The sequence below is a fragment of the Mobula hypostoma genome, chromosome 13 (genome assembly GCF_963921235.1).
Source record: "Mobula hypostoma chromosome 13, sMobHyp1.1, whole genome shotgun sequence".
Classification (NCBI taxonomy): Eukaryota; Metazoa; Chordata; class Chondrichthyes; order Myliobatiformes; family Myliobatidae; genus Mobula; species Mobula hypostoma.
In genome coordinates, this window is record NC_086109.1 from 67,092,001 (window position 1) to 67,112,049 (window position 20,049).

Here is a 20,049-nt window from a genome sequence, read left to right on the forward strand (position 1 = left end):
TATAGCAACGACTGGCTTTATAGCAGTCTTTAGAAAGTGTTAAAATGTCTGATTTAAGTTATAAATGCAACCAGGGATCATGCTGATAAATTTCAAAGTTAAGAATAAGGGATCATGCCTGTATGTTCAGAACCAGATTACATGTTGAAATGCAGCAAAAATGCAGTTGTTAAAAATCCAAGTTTAAAAACAACTAGCACTTAATACCATGAAGTTAGGCAGTATCCATAGATCATTTCCATTGATGGTGCCTGATCTACTTGTCTTCACTACCATTTTCTGGTTTTCATTTTGGAGTCAAGGTATTTCTTACAAAAAGGCATCAAGACCATGAGACATAGGAGCAGAATTAGGCCATTGGCCCATCAAATCAGCTCCCCCATTCAATCATGATCCTTTCTTGCCCCTCCTCAGCCCCAGTCCCCAACCTTCTCCCCATAACCTTTGACAATGTGTCCAATCAAGAACTTATCAATCTCTGCCTTAAATACATCAAACCTGGCCCCATAGCTGTCTATGGTAACAAATTCACCACCCTCCAGCTAAAGAAATTTCTCTGTATCTGTTTTAAATGGATACCCCTCTATTCTGAGGCTGTGCCCTTTTGTCCTAGACTCACCCACCATGGAAAACATCCTTGCCACATCTACTCTGTCTAGGCCTTTCAATATTTCAAAGTTGCTGGTGAACGCAGGCCAGGTAGCATCTCTAGTAAGAGGTACAGTCGACGTTTCAGGCCGAGACCTTTAGTCAGGACAAAGGGTCTCAGCCCAAAACGTTGACTATTCCTCTTCCTAGAGATGCTGCCTAGCCAGCTGCGTTCACCAGCAACTTTGATGTGTGTTGCTTGAATTTCCTGCATTTTCAGATTTCGTGTTTGCCTTTCAACATTTAAAAGGTTTCAATGAGACTCCCCCCTCATCCTTCTAAATTCCAGTGAGTACAGACCCAGAGCCATCCAATGTCCCTCGTATAGTAACCCTTTCATTCCCAGAATCATCCTTGTGAATCTCCTCTGAACCCTCTCCATTGCCAGCACATCTTTTCTTATATGAGGAGCCCAAAACCGTTCACAATACTCAAGGCGAGGCCTCACCAGTGCCTTAGAAAGCCTCAGCATATCCCTGTATTCTAGACCTCTTGAAATGAATTCTAACACTGCATTTGCCTTCCTCAACAGCAACTCTACCTGCAAGTTAATCTCTAGGTTGTTCTGCACAAGGACTCCCAAGTCTGATTGCATTTTAGATTTTTGGATTTTCTGTTTAGAATATTTCTAGCAATGTGCATGACCGCGCATTTTCCAACATTGTATTTCATTTGCCACTCTCTTGCCTATTTTCCTAATCTGATTACTGCTGCCTACCCGTGGCCTCAACACTACCTGCCCCTCCACCAATCTTCATATCATCTGCAAACTTGGCAACAAAGCCATCTATTCCATCATCTAAATCATTGATATACAGCATAAAAAGATGCGGTCCCAACACCAACCCGAGGAACACCACTAGTCGTTGGCAGCCAACCAGAAAAAGATCCTTTTATTCCCTCTCGCTGCCTCCTACCAATCAGCCAATGTTCTAACCATGCCAACTTTCCTGTAAGCAGCCTCATATGTGGCATCTCTTCAAAGGCCACTGCATCCCCTTTATCTATCCTACATGTAATCTCCTCAAATAATTCCAACAGGTTTGTTAGGTAAAATTTGCCCTTAAGGAAACCATACTGACTTTCTCCTATCTTGTCCTGTGTCACAAAGTACTCCATAACCTCATCCTTAACAATCGACTCCAACATCTTCCCAACCACCAAGGTCAGGCTAACTGGTCTAATTTCCTTTTCGCTGCCTTCCTCTTTCTTAGAGTAGAGTGGCATTTGCAATTTTCCAGTAATCTGGCACCATGCCAGAATCCAATGATTTTTGAAAGATTATTACTAATGCCTCCACAATCTCAACATCTACCTCTTTCAGAACCCTAGGGTGTAATTCACCTGGTCTGGCTGACTTGTATACGTTTAGGTCTTTCAGCTTTTTGAGTACCTTAGTAATTGCACTCACTTCTCTTTCCTCACACCCTTCAACATCTAGCATACTGCCAGTGTCTTCCACAGTGAAGCCTGATGCAAACTACACATTTAGTTCATCTGTCTTCTCCTTGTCCCCCATTATTAACTCCGGCCTCATTTTCTAGTGGTCCTATATCCACTCTCAACTCATTTTTTTTTAGTATACAACATACTTGAAAAATCTTTTACGATCCACTTTCATGTTGTTTGCTAGCTTGCTTTATTTTATCTTTTCCCGGCTAATGATTCTTTTGGTTGCTCTCTGTAGGTTTTTAAAAGCTTCAGAATCCTCCATCTTCCCGCTAATTTTTGCTTTGTTGTATGCCCTCTTGCTTTTACATTAGCTTTGAATTCCCTTGACAACCACAATGTACTATTTTGCCATTTGAGTATTTCTGAATTACATACGAGGGGTGATTGATAAGTTGGTGGCCTGCAGTAGCAGTCAATTTTAGAAAACCTAGCACATTTACTTTTCCTACATTTACACACTTAGTCCAGCAGTTGTGGAGCATACGGATCCCTTCTTTGTAGAAGTCGGCATCTTGAACCTCCAAAAGTGGTCCACAGTAGGGGTGATTGATAAGTTCATGGCCTAAGGTAGAAGGAAATGAGTTATTAACTTCAAACTTTCTGCATAAATCACTCAGAGTTGTTACATGCACGTGCAGTTCAAGAGCTGTATAACTCATCTCCTTCTATCTTAGGTCACGAACTTATCAATCACCCCTGCTGTGGACCACCTTGGGGTCCAAGATGCTCTCATTACATGCATGTGCAGTTCAACTCTGAGTGAATGCAGAAAGTTTGAAGTTAATAATCATTGCCTTCTACCTTAGGCCACGAACTTATCAATCATCCCTGCTGTGGGCCACTTCTACAAAGAAGGGATCTGTATGCTACATGACCGCTAGACTAAGTGTGTACATGTAGGAGGGGACTATGTTGAAAAATAAACGTGCTAGGTTTTCTAAAATTGACTCCTTCTACCTTAGGCCACGAACTTATCGATCAGCCCTCGTATATCATTGCAGCTTCCTCATTTTTCCTCAGAAACTCACATCATTGCTGCTCTGCTATCATCCTTGCCAGCATCTCCTTGCAGTTTACTTTGGCCATCTCCCCTCATACCACTAATTTCCTTTATTCCACTGAAATACTGTTACATCAGACTTTACTTTCTTCCCATCAAATTTCAAGTTGAACTCAATCATATTGTGACCACTGATTCCTCCTTTTACCTTAGACTCCCTAACCGCCTCAGGTTTATTACATTACACCCAATCCAGTTAGATAATACCCTAGTAGGCTTGACAAACTGTTCTAAAAAGCCATCTCGTAGGCATTCAACAAGCTCTATCGAGAGCCATTACCAACCCGATTTTCCCAATCGGCCAGCACGTGAAAATCTCCCCAGACTACAATAACATTGCCCTTTTGACACGCCTTTTCTATTTCCTGTTGTAACCAGTGGTCCACATCCCAGCTATTGTTGGGAGGCCTGTATATAACTGCCATCAAGGTCCTTTTACCTTGCAGTTTCTTAACTCAACTCAGAAGGATGCAACATCTTCCGATCCCATGTCACATCTTTCTATTGATTTGATGCCATTGTTTACCAGCAGAGCCATGCCACGCCCTCTGCCTGGTGAAGGTCTATCCCTCCTGTGCAACGTGTAACTTTCGACATTCAGCTCCCAACTACAACCATCCTTCAGCCATGATTCAGTGATGGCCACACCATACCTGACAATCTGCAAGAGTGCAACAAGATCATCCATTTTATTTCTTGCGTGCATTGAGATATAACACTTTGGGTACCGTACTTGCTGCCCTCTGATTCTACATGCCTGCACGGATACTCACCCTGCTGGCTGCAATTTTGTCCTATCATCTGCCTGCCCTTCCTGACATGCAGATTGCACGCTATCTTTGCTTTTTTACCATCCATTCCATCCTGAGTCCTTTCACTCCATTTCCACCCGCCTGCCAAATTAGTTTAAGCCCTTTCCAACAGCTCTAACAAATCTGCCCATGAGAATATTGATCCCCCTCAGGTTCAGGTGCAACCAGTCCCTTTTGTACAAGTCATACCCCCCCCAGAAGAGATCCCAACGATACAAGAACCTGAAGCCCTGCCCCCTGCACCAACTTCTCAGTTATGCATTTATCCACCAAACCATCCTGTTTTTACCCTCACTAGCACGTGGCACAGGTCGCAATCCAGAAATTACTACCCGGAAGTCCTGCTTCTCAGCTTTCTGCCTAACTCTCTAAATTCTCTCTTCAGGACCTCTTCGCTTTTCCTTCCTATGTCATTGGTACCAATATGTACCAAAACATCTGGCTTCCCTCCCCCTCCAAACTGCTGTGGACCTGATCCGAGACATCCCCGACCCTGGGGGGGGGGGGGGGTGTTCAAGTAGAGTTGCCAACTTTCTCACTCCCAAATAAATAGCAGTCAAATACAGAACGCTGTTTACCCTGAGAAAGTCTACCATGACCATGAAGCCTTGCACGGGCACCTGTGTGTGCATGCATGACGTGCGCATGCGTGTACGTGTTGATTTTTTTCTACAAATCCATTTTGGCTTAATCTTCCTGATTCTGTTAAGTGAAACTACACTGTACATACATTATTTCTACTACTTTATATAGGCTGTGTATTTATATCATTCCTGCTTTTACTATATGTTAGTGTTATTTTAGGTTTTGTATGTTATTTGGTAGGTTATTTCAAATTCAGTGCATGACAAGGAATGAGGAAAGGTGCAGCTGACTCATATTGTTTCCTCGTGGCCCGGTAGCACATGCTTTGCGGCCCGGTGGTTGGGGACCACTGCTTTAGAGACACTACAGTCTCCAGATCATGGAGACTGATTTTGTCAACTTCCCACCTTAGTCATATCATTTCCTTTACTTAACAAATTGTTTTATATTTTAATAATCCTGAACAGAAGGTAGCAAAATACAACTTGGACTTCTGCATCCGTAGATGATTTGTATATGCCCAAGAATTTTCCCCTTTCAATACAGAGACTGCCAAAATCACTAAGCAACAACCTTTACCTTAATCTTATTTTAGTCAGTGCTTCAAAAAGAATCCAAAACTTCCTTTTTCAGCCTCAAGAAATACCCTTCACTAAAGTCTAAATATTTCAATTACGATACCCCAGCTCAACATTTTCTATTTCAGACTTCCTACACTAATTTCAGAGCATAGACATCCTTTGCGAAAGGAGCGTGAAAAGAAACAACTGACTGCTCACATTTCTACTCACTGTACCTGCTTTTATGAATAATTCCAAGAGCTGAGGTCCCATCAATAACTGCTGGTAGATTTCACAAATTAAGTTGTACTAAGACAGTTTATTTTGAACACTGTTCAAATAATTTCAAACAAGGCCAGCCTACAAAACACTGTTCCACTGTTTTTTTTTAAGAACTGAACAGACAAATGAAAATCCAATGAAAGATACTTCAGTTATTTTACAACCTAGTGATTCCTGAACATGTGTTGGAGAATGCCCAATATTAAGACTAGATAATTGCTCAATTATCCTGACCAATTTCGATATCACAAGGTCCTGTTTTCAAATATCTAATAGCTCTAGCCATGATATACTCTACCTACCGTCCTATGGGGTAGAGAATTTTACAGCCCTGAGGGTAAAGCAATTGATCCAATCTTTGCCTTAAGGATAGCCAATCCTCATCTTGCCATTATGCCCATCTCTCGAATTCAGAATTCTCAGCACAAAGAAACAGCCTTTCTATTTGTACACTGCCAATCCCTTTCATTATTGTAGGTCTAATAGGTCTTATTGAGATCACCAATTGATTCATCTTTAAAGTATAGGTTAAAGAATTCAACAGGAAAGGCCAGTTGATATATGGAACATACTGCCAGAGGAAGTGGGGGAAGCAGATACAACAGTAACATTTAAAGTGCGTTTGGATGGACACACGAACAGACAGAAAATGAAGGTCATAAACCATGAACAGGCAGATGGGATTAGTTGGGATTGGCATCAAAGACATGGTGAGCTGAATAGCTTGTTCTTGCACAACACTGTTTCATGTACCATCTTATCCTTTCATTTTCTATGAAATCTACAGGAAAAAATGTAGGCAGCTCTTGTTGCTTCAAGCCCTTAATTCTATTGAATTATGTTGGAAAATAGTCCTACAGGTAAGGAAAACATTGCTTATCTAAGGACAACAGAAAAATAACTAAAATATCCACAAACTCAATAAAGATTTTATTTTGCTCAGTAATAACAGCAAACCATTAAAGTCTTCATACAGTTGTATCCCTCCTAGCCGCAGGTCACAGTACATATATAAATACTAGATTTAGCTGTGCCCATTAAGCAATCTGAAAGTAAAATTATAACCAAATTAACCCATTTCTATTTCTACTGGCTGTTACAACATGCGACTGCCAAATGTCATTAACTGACAGATGCAACATCTAAGCAGTGTTATTGGTGGCAATCTCTATTTTTTATTTTGTGCCTTGTCTAATTTGATTGTTTTGATGTAACATTCAGTTATCAAATTAGATAAGCTTGATAAGCTAATAAATTTACATTTTGGTAAAAACAATTCAAATTTGAACCATAGAGTGTTTTGTACAACTAAATTCCAAAAGATGACTGCTATACAATTTGTAAACGCTTTGCAATTACCTGGTTTTCTGCTTTAATTACTCAAAATGTGGTCCGATCTTCATCTAAGTCACAAGAATAGACAAACACAATCTGCCTAAATTAATAACACAAACAATAGTAGTTCTCGTCAATACTGAGTACACCATTTAAACAATCACAATTACCCTTTGTGGAAGGGGCAATGCCTTCCACAAAAGCTATTTTGAGTCAGCTGTTCCAAACACTAAGATGATATTGGAGGTGTGGGTTGTAGAGGTGCCCTGCCCTATATAGAAAAAAGACACACAAAGTCAGGTTACTGAAAAAGCCCGCTCCTCTCAAGATAATGTTTCAAATACACTGTGGCTCGATCAAGACAACTTTCAGAGGACCTTAGAAGAATTGTAGAGATGCATGAAGGTGGAAAAGGCTACAAAAGCATTTCTAAAGACCCGCGTGTTCATCAGTCTACAGTAAGAGAAATTGTCTACAAATGGAGGAAACTCAGTACTGTTGCTACTCCCCCTAGGAGTGGGCTTCCTGCAAAAATCACAACAAGAGCACAACGTACAATGCTGAAGGAGTTGAAAAAGAGCCCAAGGGTAACAGCAAAAGACCTGTAGAAATCTCTACAACTTGCTAAAGTCTCTGTTCGTGTCCACTATGAGAAAAACACTGGACAAGAATGGTGCTCATGGAAGGACACCACAGAAGAAACCACGCTCTCCAAAAAAAACCATATTGCTGCACACCTCAAGTTTGCAAAAGACCACCTCTGATTGTTCCACAAGGCTTCTGCGACAATGTTTGTGGATAGCCAATATGAAAGTTGAACTACTTGGCAGAAATGCTCAGTGCCATGTTTGAAGGAAAAGGGGCACTGCACACCAACACCAAAACCTCATCTCAACTGTGAAGCATGGTGGAAGCAGCATCATAGCTGGGGGCTACTTAGCTGCCTCAGGGCCTGGACAGCTTGCAATCAATGAGGGAACAATGAATTCAAAAATTGTACCAAGACATTTTACAGGAGAATGTCTAGGTAGCGGTCTGTCACCTGAAGATTAACAGAAGTTGGATGATGCAACAAAACAATGATCCAAAACAAGAGTAAATCAACAGAAAGGGTGCAGAGGAGATTTACAAGGATGTTGCCTTGATTGGGGAGCATGCCTTATGAGAATAGGTTGAGTGAACTCGGCCTTTTCTCCTTAGAGCGATGGAAGATGAGAGGTGACCTGATAGGTGTACAAGATAATAAGAGGCATTGATCGTGTGGATAGTCAGAGGCTTTTCCCCAAGGCTGAAGAGGTAGCATGAGAGGGCATAGCTTTAAAGTGCTTGGAAGTAGGTGCAGAGGAGATGTCAGAGGCAAGTTGTTTTTTTTTTAAAAAATACAGAGAGTGGTGAAGGCGTGGAATGGGCTGCCGGCGGTGGTGGAGGCGGAACTGATAGGGTCTTTAAAGAGACTCCTGGATGGCTACATGGAGCTTACAAAAATAGAGGGCTACGGGTAAAGCCTAGGTAATTCTAAGATAGGGACATGTACCGCACAGCTTTGTGGTCCGAATGGCCTGTATTGTGCTGTACGTTTTCTATGTTTAAAAAGAAAAATTGTCTTGGAATGGACACGTCAGAGTCCAGTCCCTAACCTAATTGAGATGCTGTGGCATGACCTGAAGAGGGCTGCTCATGAAAGGTATCCCAGAAATATTGATGAACTGAAACAGTTTTGTATGGAGGAATGGTCTATTGTGCAAGTCTGATCAGCAGCTACAGGAAACATTTGGTGGAGGTTATTACTGCTAATGGAGGTTCTACCAGTTAAATACAAGAGTTCACATAGTTCTCCCAATGTATTCAAGACATGAAAAGTACAATTGTTTGTGTGTTATTAGTTCATGTAGATAGTGTTTGTCTGTTACTATAACTTAGATGAAGATCACACCACATTTTATGAGTATTAATACAGAAAACCAGGCAATTACAAAGGGTTCACAAACTTTCTTGCAACTGAATATTAATGAATACAAATGAGAGAATTTAAATTTTTAATTTGAAAATCCTCAGATGAATAGCAAACCGAACAGCTTTACCTTGTGTGTAAGCGAGTGCTGCTTCAGATGATGAGGTTGAGTAAATTCCATACCACATTCAGTGCAGACATACGGCCGGATGTTCTGATGTTTCATCATATGATTCTGGAGTTGACTCCGATAACTGAAAGTTTTGTTGCACTCTGTGCATTCATATAGTGTGGGACCTTGATGCGCAACAAGGTGCCTTTTTAGCTGAATGAGTGTCACAAAATCTAAGCCACATTCAATGCAAACATGACATCTGCCATTTTCATGCTTTGCTTCATGAGCTTTCAACTCACTTGGATAGGCAAACCCACGCCCACAAACTCTGCAGCTGTAAGGTTTGATGTCAGTGTGCAGTAACATGTGCCTTTTTAGATGGCTGGTCTGTGTGAAGGCTTTGTCACACACCTCACATTTGTGTGGCCGTATGCCTTCATGAGTGAGAAGATGCATCTGTAAATGACTTGGCTGCTTAAAAAGCTTGTGACAGTGTTGACATTCATGAGGTTTAATACCACTGTGGCCCAGTATGTGAGTAACCAGGTTATATTTAGAAGTGTACGATTTTTCACACAATCGACACTGCCATCGTTTCTGCCCTTCCCCAACATCAATACAATACGAATCATCAATTTGTACATTAATATCCAAACGATCTATCTGTGCTCTTCTGTTTCGATCCTCCGGTTGTGGAGCAGACACCTCTACTTCGTACGGTACTTGGCCCTGCCACACAAAGTTACGATTCTGAGTGACTGACTCCTCTGGAAATTGTTCTACCATTTGGCTTAAGTTTGCCGATTTGTTTGTCTCAAAATAGCTGCTCATTATTTTTTCCCCTTCAGTGCCAATCTTTTCCTGTTGGTCAGAAGAGTTGCAGTGGAGATTTTCCTTAAAAGCTGGAGGAAAGGCAACAACTTGAACTTCTTGAGTCCTTTCACGAAGAGGACGGTGCAGATGTTTCCTTTTGAAGTTACTAATGTCAATCATTTTTATTCCATTTCTATATAGAACAGTATTGGATTGATTCCCTGCATTGTACTCCTCCTCAATAGTTTCTTCTTTGCAATTCTCATCATTTTTTTCAGCATGTACTAACTTCACTGGCTGCCTTTTTCTTCTCCTAGCTTGTCTTTCAAAAGGTATAAAGCCATTCTCCACTTCTAAACTTTCCTCCTCGTGTTGTTCATAACATTCTGAAGTATTAATCACATCCAGTCCAGGACTTTGCTCTGGGGTGAGATGTTCAAGTACAGTACTCTCATTAACTGATGCATCTGGTATATGATAAATTCCATTCTCTTTGAATGGAAAATTCAAAAGACCATTCTGACCAACAAGGCCCAAAGTAACTGCTTGTGCAAAATTTAGTATCACAACAGGATCTGTTTGGGTTCCAGTATTTACAAGGTGATCCATGACTTTCAATGCATTACCAACTGCTCTCCAAGAGATACCTGTAAGACAAAAAAAATCCAATATATATACACACACACAAAAAATGTCCTATTTAACAATTAACTGATTAACTAGAATTTAAAAATTCATTCTAAAATGCACATAATCATATTCTTATACAGCCAATAGTTAAACACGAGTACAAATCTCAATCAAAATATCCGCCAAAAAATGAGTATAACATTTTCCAGATACGTTCAAAATTTTCTAGCTATTTACCTCTGTAATTATGTTGAAAGTCTAGACCATATGCAAACACCCAAGTCCTGAAGTTCCACACCGCTGATGACCTGTGACCTCCTAATTACATTCTGACCTCAAAGTTCAGAGTACTGAACTTTTCCTAGAATTTCCAACACAAGTACCGGCCAACCTAGAATCTAGCATTCTCATTCAAAGAATGGTTACAAGGGACAGAAGTACAATCTACATCAATTATTTAGTGGCCACTTTATTAGATATATCGGCTGATTAATGCAGATATCCAACCAGCCTATCATGTGGCAGCAACTCAATGCATAGAAGCATGCAGACATGATCAAGAGGTTCAGATGCTCAGCACATACAACAGAATGGGGAAAAATGTGATCAAAGTAACTTTGACCATAGAATGATTGTTGGTGTTAAACAGATGGTTTAAGTCCTGTGTCTCAGAAAAAGCTGATCTCCTGGGATTTTCATACACAACTGTCTATAGATTAGGGGTTCTGCACTTAGTTGATGTGCAACCAAGTATCTCCACAAAGTAACAGTATGCTCATTAGGCAGGCGACTAACAAGCTTGGTCTCCCACAACAGTAGGCTCAGGCCTATGTTTCCAAGTTCATGCCTCTGTTGCAATGTTCAGAAGAAATCCTGAAGCTATCCCAAGGGTTCTTACTGAATATAGCTGTTTATTCGTCCGCTCGGAGATCAAGTTAAAATCTTACATGCATCCTACTTAAAATGATGCACACATTGCCACAAAGGCCATTACAAACAATGAATTTCTCTTGCTAGAAAGGTAATCTTGTGCATTCACTTGTATCTGGATTAGCTTGGTTCTTTTACTCTTTCCTTGGAATATTTCCTTGATGTCCCATTTTTGAAAAGTATCTCAGAATACTTCTTGTTACTTCTAAATCTGTGGCAGAGAATCCTTTCTGCATTTTTAATTTAAGGTTTTCTACAAGGTATATAACATATCCTGAATAAAGCTGTGCAACTTAAAAATACACTAGAGAAAGGAGGTGGGGCTGTAGCAGAGAGAATTTGGGTTGAATCTGCAAAAACTGGTGGTAATTAGCTTACTTGTAATCCAAACTCCCCCCCCCTCACTGCCGCAAGCTGCTTCCTCACTTCATGAGAGGTAGCAATCTAATTTTTCAAAATTTAGATGAGGAATATTTAGATTACTAATCTATACTACATTGCCAAAAGTTCATATGCAAGACAAACTTTACTCACATAGCAACACAATTGTAAAATTGAGGAAACAGATCAAGATATATTTCAGTATAAAAACAAAAGAGGAAATGTGTCAGAATCATGCAAACTACTTGTAACTGATCAACCAAAACAATATGGACAAAGTGAAGTGCCACTGCAGTCAGTATACAGCACTGCAGAAAACTAGCCCTCTGGGGTCATGAAAGAAAAATCTGAAAATTGGTATTTCCAAATACTTAAATATAGATGAAAGCCAAATTAATGAGACTAATAGGGGATCAAGAAAAGGAGATTGGAGAATGATTAAAAGAAATTGTAGAACTTTATAAAATTATGTGCAGTTTTAGAAAATGAGTGAAAACTCAGAAGTGAATTATTCAATTTCCATACAAGTCGCCAAAAGAAAAATAATTTTCTATTGAGACTTCATCTCAGATAAATCATATTTACAAGAATTCATGGGCAGAGACCAGCATGGAGGAGCAAAATAAACTCAAAACTGTTGTAAATATCAACTTATCCCAACAATGAAGTATTTTTAAAGGAGTTGTGAAGCAGGAAATAGAGCACCCTTACTGCCAACCCTCTTCCTCTGATCCCAGCTCTCATCTGTGCTGAGACTTCACCATTCCCTCTGAGGCAGAACATTCTGTGCTTGGTAAGGGCCTCACCTTTGTCCCCCTGCAAGTTCCACACCCACCATGGCACTTAGCTTTTCTTCCCCTGCCTCCGTTTCCGAGCCTATTTCTTTGACAAGGGCTCTCCATCCTGCACCAATGACCCCTTCTCCTGTCTTCAACCTTCCTCCTCTTCCTGGACACCTCACCCTGGTGTTCTGCCTGCTCCTTTTCATTGTTAACTGCCGATGGGACATCAACTGTCTCGGCTTCAACACTCCTCTCCAATTCCAACCTCATCCCTTCTGAACACTCTACTCCCCACTCCCTTCGTACTAATCCTAACCTCACCACCAAACCCACAGATAAAGAGGGTCTTGTAGTAGTCTGGCAGACTGCCTCTACCTTATTGAGGCCCAGCAATAACTCTCAGGCCATTGATTCCCATACCAGACATTAGCTCTGGGGATCTCCCATCCACTGACACCAACCTCGTAGTTCCCGCACCCGGTACCTCCCATTTCTACCTCCTAACCAAGATCTACAAACCCGTTTGTCCAGGTAAACCGGTTGTTTCAGCTTGTTCCTGTCCCACTGAACTCGTATCTGCATACCTCGACTGTCTTAATCCGCACCCCCCCCCCCCCCAAGTTTAGTCCTTTCCTACCTACATCCATGACACTTCACACACTCTGGTTCTTTTCAATGATTTCAAGTTCCCTGGTCCCTATCACATTTTCACTATGGATATCCAGTCCCTATACACCTCCATCCCCCCATTAAGAAAGCCTCAAAATTCTCCATTTCTTTTTAGACACCAGACTCAACCAGTTCCCTTCCACCACCACTCTCCTCCTGCTGATGGAACTTGTCCTCTCTCAACAACTTCTCTTTAGGCTCCTCCCACTTCCTCAAAAAGTGTAGCCATGGGCACTTGCATGGGTCCCAGCTATGCCTGCCTGTTTGTTGGCTATGTAGAACAATCTATGTTGCAAGCCTGTACTGGTGTTGGTCCCCCATTTCTCCTATGCTACAATGACAACTGCATCGGTGCTGCTTCTTACATACATGCAGAGCTTGTCAACATCAACTTTGCCTCTAACTTCCACCCTGCCCTCAAATTTACCTGCTCCATTTCCAACACCATTTCTTCTCTTTATTGATCTCTCTATCTCTGGATACAGCGTATCTGCTGATGTCTATTATAAACCCACACTCTCGCAGCTAACTGAACTAAAGCCCTTCCCACCCTGCAACTTGTAAAAACGCCATCCCCTTCTTTCAATTTCTCCATCTCCGTCGCATCTGCTCTCAGGATGAGGCTTTTCACTCCAGAGCAAAGGAAATTACCTCCTTTTTCAAAGAGAGGGACTTCCCCTTCCTCCACCATCAACGCTGCCCAACCACATCTCTTCCATTTCACTCATGTCTGCTCTTACCCCATCCTTCCACAACTGTACCAGGGATAGGGTTCCTCTTGACCTCACCTACCACCCCACCAGCCTCCACGTCCAGCACATAATTCTCTGCAACTTCCGCCATCTCCAATGGGATCCTACCACCAGGAGGTTCCTGGTGTGGCCTCCTAAATTTTGGTGAGACCCGATGTAGATTGGGATACCGCTTTGCCAAGCACCTACACACCACCCACCAGAAGAAGTGGGATCTCCCAGTGTCCACCCATTTTAATTCCACTTCCCATTCCAAAATGTCAGTCCATGGCCACCTCTACTGTTGAGATGAAGCCACACTCAAGTTGGAGGAAAAACATCTTATATTCTGTCTGCAACAGGAATTCTGCAGATGCTGGAAATTCAAGCAACACACATCGAAGTTGCTGGTGAACGCAGCAGGCCAGGCAGCATCTCTAGGAAGAGGTGCAGTCGACGTTTCAGGCTGAGACCCTTCGTCAGGACTAACTGAAGGAAGAGTGAGTAAGAGATTTGAAAGTGGGAGGGGGAGGGGGAGATCCAAAATGATAGGAGAAGGCAGGAGGGGGAGGGATGGAGCCAAGAGCTGGACAGGTGATTGGCAAAAGGGATACGAGAGGATCATGGGACAGGAGGTCCGGGAAGAAAGACGGGGGGGGGGGACCCAGAGGATGGGCAAGGGGTATATTCAGAGGGACAGAGGGAGAAAAAGGAGAGTGAGAGAAAGAATGTGTGTATAAAAATAAGTAACAGATGGGGTACGAGGGGGAGGTGGGGCATTCTGTGATTGGACCCTTACCACCACTCAAGCCCCACCCCCAATCCATTTCCCCATCCAAGCAGATTTCTAACTTCTCAAAACCTAGGTTCTTTGTGAGCAATGTTTGAGAGTGCTCATCACCCATCCTCCATTTTAACATATTGAGATTCTTTGCCTTCAAAGTTATGAGTATAAAAACAATAGGTATAAAAACAATATGAAGGTCATTGCATTGTTCTACAAGACACTTGTGAAGCACACTGGAATACTGTTCAGTTTTGATCTCTCTTCACTACTTCCAGTTCAATAACATTTTTCCTATAGTAAAAAAGATTTGCAAAGATGTTGGTAGGACTTTATTCCACAGAGCACAGGAGACTGAAACGGCGCTCTTATAAAAGTATAAAAAATCACGCAGGTACAGATAAGGAGAATACACAGCCTTTTCCTGAGGATTGGTAGAAATAAAAAAAGAGAACTAAAGATTTAAGGTGAAAGGGGAAAACATTTAACTGAAACTTGAATCCAAGATCTATCTTTCTGAGGAGAAAGAGGCGTGCTAGGCTCTCTGCTCCCATTCTAAGTTTCTACAGGAATACCATCGGTGTCTTGTCTGGCTGCACCATTGTGTGGTACAAACTGCAAGACTCTATATAGAGGATAATAAAAACAACCAAGGGGATCTCTGGAATCTCCCTTCTCCCCCCTCATCATTTGTGACATTTACCAGAAGCACTGTATCCAAGGAAGTCAAGGCATTGTTGAGGATCCCTACCACCCATTCCACAATCTCTTTGACCCACTACCTTCAGGACTAAGACTTTCAGATTGCGTAACAGCTTCTTCCCCAAGGCTGAGACTAATGAACACCCTGCCACTGAGATCTTATCACTGCACACTACACACTGAATTATATGTTATTAACTTATTGCAGTAATATTTTTGCTTTGTGCTGAATGCAGTATGTTCCGTGGGTGCACCTTGGTCCGGAGGAACATTGATTTATTTAGTTGTATACATATACAGACAAATGATAATAAACTTGAACTTGGAGCAGCATTAAAAAACGCCTGTGGAATGAGCTGCCAAATTCTGAAATTTTATTTAACATGCTCCCAAGTTAATATATTATTGCTGACACAGGAACCAGTTTATTAGTATGAAAAGTACATACCATATATACTGGATTCCGGTTAATTAAGCCATTGGTCAATTGTGACAGTGGCTTATTTGGAACAGCTCTTAAAGAACCAAAACTAATTGAGAAAATATCCAGATTCCCTTCGTTTATTTGGGACATTATGCCATTTAATTGGGACAGGAGACTGTTGCTGAACAGCTTCTAACTAGCATCAGTCACTTGCATGTCAGCGGCCATTAGACACTACACTGCGCTTAAAGCAAACAGTTTTTCAGTAGCATCAGTTGCATAGATGCTTAAAAAGCAGTGATTTTTATCACGGATAGTTGGTGAGAAATAAGCTAGACAAATCAGAACTGTTTTGCTCACTGATTTCAGGCTTGGAGTTGCCAGAAGCAGCCGGGAGTGAAAATGAAAGTATTTTACTACTTCAAGTTATGAAAAATTTGAAGGTGTCGGCAAGGATCTTCAATGTCACAATCAAAATGAAATTTTGGAGGATGCTATTGTCGAAAGTATTGTATGAAGGTAGTCTGTTATCCACACTAGGTCTCTGCACAGGTAAGAACACAGCAGCTTACACTGAATGAATTCCTCTGTTGATTACTATTAAGAACTAATAGTTTTATAGTACTGTGGTGGTATTGGTAGTTTGTCCTATAATTCATTTTAATGTACAATCACAGTCTTTTTTATACCCATTAATCCATTCTCATGAAACTTTGGCTAATTTAGATAGCTGCTTAATTGGGCCAAAATGTATAGGTCACGTATGTCCCAATTAACTGGAATCCACTGCAGTTTGCAAACTACAACATGTTGTATTTGACTGTAATTCTTAGATTACTGTTTAACTGTTATTCTTTTTGCAGTTTAACAATAAACTGTCTGTTTTTATTTTTCTATAATTACTTATGTACAAATAACTGCTTAGTTTGCTCACTAGTGGTTACAATAGGTATACGTAATTGTCTGTGTTCCCCTAGTGGCTGCACTGGTATACGTAATTCTCAAAAGCTCTGGAAGCTTGTGTTCTGCATTACTTGAATAAGAGCTCTCTCATTGGTCAACTTATCTATAAATTTGAATGGAATCTTCCTTGTGTATGGATACAAAAATAGCTGACCGCAACACAGCGTCATCTCAAGACCTTAATTCTTTTGTCACTCAGCACTTAGCAGACCTCTCGTGTAGTTTTGTGCCACTCTCCTGATTTCTGAAAGAAACTTGGATTAAAACATCAGAATACAACACTTAGTAAACAAATCAGGAATTCAATACAAATGCAAGAGTATCTCACTCAAGAATATTTATGTTGTTCACTTGACAATGTTATCATTTGTGCTTTGCTGAAGGAATCTTCAACAAAACATACATCTATTCAAAGTTTTGTATTTTCCTCTACTTCAAAACAATCAACAGTCTCATGGAATAAGGGAAGTGTGCTACTAAAGATGTTATAAGAGAAATTCTACATTTTGGAAGATATTTAGTAGCGGCATTGGTATTGTCAGTTCAAAGTTACACACTTAAAATTTGCAGAATTCATTGCCAAATATTTACTTAACATTAAGTCAGGCTGCATCTGTGGAGAAAGTAAACTAACATTTCAGGTTACTGACCTTTCAGCAGAATGGGATAATTAGAAATCAAAGAAATGTTAAACTGAGATGCGAGAGGGAGGTGGAAAAAACACAAAGGTAGTGTCTGATATGGTGGAAACTATGCAAACCTGAATGAGATGAGTGGTGGGTGCCAGCTAAGTGAGGCTGCTGAAAGCCTTCTGATCACAGCTAACCTGTCTGAAGGTGTCAACAGAAATAAACAAGAACAAAAGGGGAAAAATTATCAGCACTGGAACGAAGATAAAACACTGAAGTCACTGGAAATCAGAAGTAGATGTCAATTTCACAATACTCAGCACATCAGGCACCATCTGCAGAGGAAATGGTGTTACAACTTTAATCAAAACTGGACAGCATTAATTCTGATAGAAACCAGAAAGGCTGGCAACCTGCATCTGATGCAAAATCATGAGGATTGTAATAGGTCTAGTTGAACAGGGAGATGCTGTTCCTTCAGCATATGTTAGCCATTTTTGGAACTGCAGAAAAGGATAGAGTACTATTTTACCAAGTTTTGTGATTATACAGGTTTCCCCTACCATCCGAAGGTAGAGCGTTCCTATGAAAGCGTTTGTAAGCCAGAATGTCATAAAGCGAAGAAGCAATGACCATTTATTTATATGGGAAAAATTTGTGAGCATTCGCAGACCCAAAAAATAACCTACCAAATCATGCCAAATAACACATAAAACCTAAAATAACACTAACATATAATAAAAGCAGGAATATATGATAAATACACAGCCTATATAAAGTAGAAATACTTTTCTACAATCATTGCCGCACTGTTCTCCGTAGCGAAAATCTCACACAAGCACTCTCGGCAGAAACACTCCCTCCAGTAACCTTTAAGCTGTGAAACTGACAAATCATACCAAATAACGCCTAAAAATACACTGCCTACATAAGTAGAAATAATGTATGTACAGTGTAGTATCACTTACCGGAGTTGGGAAGACAGCGCCGAGCAAACTGATGATGGTGTGTTAGGCTGAGTCGGAGGTTGGGGTGGTGCAGTGGACCCCAACCGCCAGGCCGCGGACCAATATCAATCTGTGAAGCATGCGGTGGTGCAGCAGTAGCCGGGACGCACCCAGAACATCTTTTTAAAAAAGCCAAAATAAACAAGCTAATTAATTAGGTGCCGGGCTGCACCTAATTAATTAGCTTGTTTATTTTGGCTTTTTTCTTAAAGATGTGCTGGGTGTGTCCCGGCTACCGCTGCATTCTCCACGGCAATGTATCGGTCGGCGGCCCGAGGTTGGGGTGGTGGGACACTGGGGTGTCATCTCATCGTCGTCTGTTTCCATCAGCGCAGGCAGGTCATCTTCTTCCATGTCTGCCTGCCTCGATGTCGAAAGTCGAGGTTTGTCGTCTGCTGTGGAAGGCTTGAAAAATGACAGTATGCTTCACTGCTTAGCCTCGCACATTTTTCTATCATCTCATGCAGTTGCTTCACGTTCAGTTCCTGGACGACTTCACTTTCAGTCCGTTCGCTACTGCATTCGTTTCAATTGTTATCCTCTCCTCCTCCAATTGCATCAGCTCTTCATCTATCAGTTCTTGGTCATGGGATGTCAAAACCTCCAACATCATCTTCGTCAACTTCCACAAGCCAAACTCATTTAGTCCTTACTTCGTTCACCACGATCGAAATGCTTAATTATGTCTAGTTTTACGCTGTGTAACACCCTTACGAGCTCTTTTAGGCTTTTTCAATACCTTAGAACTCATCTTGCAAATGGATGCTCAAAATAAATCGACATAAAGCACAGATGCTCACAGGCACGTGTTTAAGCAATGCTGGCTAGAATGCAGTACCGGGGGAGCAGCTTGGCTGCTCGGGGTGCCCGCTGCCTCTTATCGCGTGCTGCTTTTTTCTAACAGTGAAAACACCTTCTGTTAGCGAAAACAGGTAACTAATGTAGGTCTTTCGTAACAGCGAGGTTTCGTAAAAGCGAACGTTCGAAAAGCAGGGGACACCTGTACTGTAATCTGATGTAAATCAAAGTACATAATACCCAACATAATACATAGAGATCCCAATACCAAAGAACACCAGATTTCCAGCAACTTTGTTTCATATTTCAAAGTTCTACAATTGTTTTCCACTTCCTCACCCCTTCACTCGCATTCTCTTGCTATTTATCTTTCCCAGAGATCTGTAAATAACACTTTCAGTCAGTTCTTGTCCTTCAACCAGTCTCCATCTTATCAGACACTTGTTATCTCCAAACCATCCCCTTGCCTGTAACTTCAAACATTTCAGTTCTCCTCATTGTGATGAAAGGCAAGTGGTCTAAAACATTAATACTGCTCGCCTCTCCATATTTTCAGCCAGTTTCTATTTTTGTTATATTTCCATCTACTGCATTTTGCTTTGCTCACTTGTGATGAACCAGTGATCAGAAATAATTTTTAAATGGAAACAAGGAAATTCAATATAAATAGGAAGGAGGAATTAAGAACAAAAACACAGACTACCAAAGGGTGCAGTTGAGACTGAAAATATTGTTTATGGTTAACTTAACAAATCCATCAGAGACACCCACCACTCTGGTCATGTCCTTTCTCATTACTAGTGAAGTACAAGAGCCTGAAGACCCTCAAAGTTTTAGGAACAGCTTCTTCCCCTCCACAAGATTTTTGAATGGTCTGTGAACACAGTAGCTCAGTATTACTATTTGCACTAATTTTTTTTATATTGTAACTTAGAAATTCTTTTTCTCCTTCGATGTACTGCTGCTACAAAACAACTATTTTCATAGCACATCATTGATAATAACT

The 20,049-nt window shown here is 41.0% G+C and overlaps 1 protein-coding gene across 2 annotated transcripts in view; it reads right to left on the reverse strand.

The window, feature by feature from the left end:
• znf710a (zinc finger protein 710a) overlaps window positions 1-20,049 on the reverse strand; it is a 57,953-nt gene that overhangs the window by 15,787 nt on the left and 22,117 nt on the right. For both annotated transcript variants that reach the window (XM_063066524.1, XM_063066525.1), the window contains exon 2: window positions 8,816-10,260. In XM_063066524.1, the coding sequence (XP_062922594.1) occupies window positions 8,816-10,222 (1,407 nt within the window). In that variant the 5' untranslated portion in view covers window positions 10,223-10,260. The remainder of the gene's footprint in view (window positions 1-8,815; window positions 10,261-20,049) is intronic.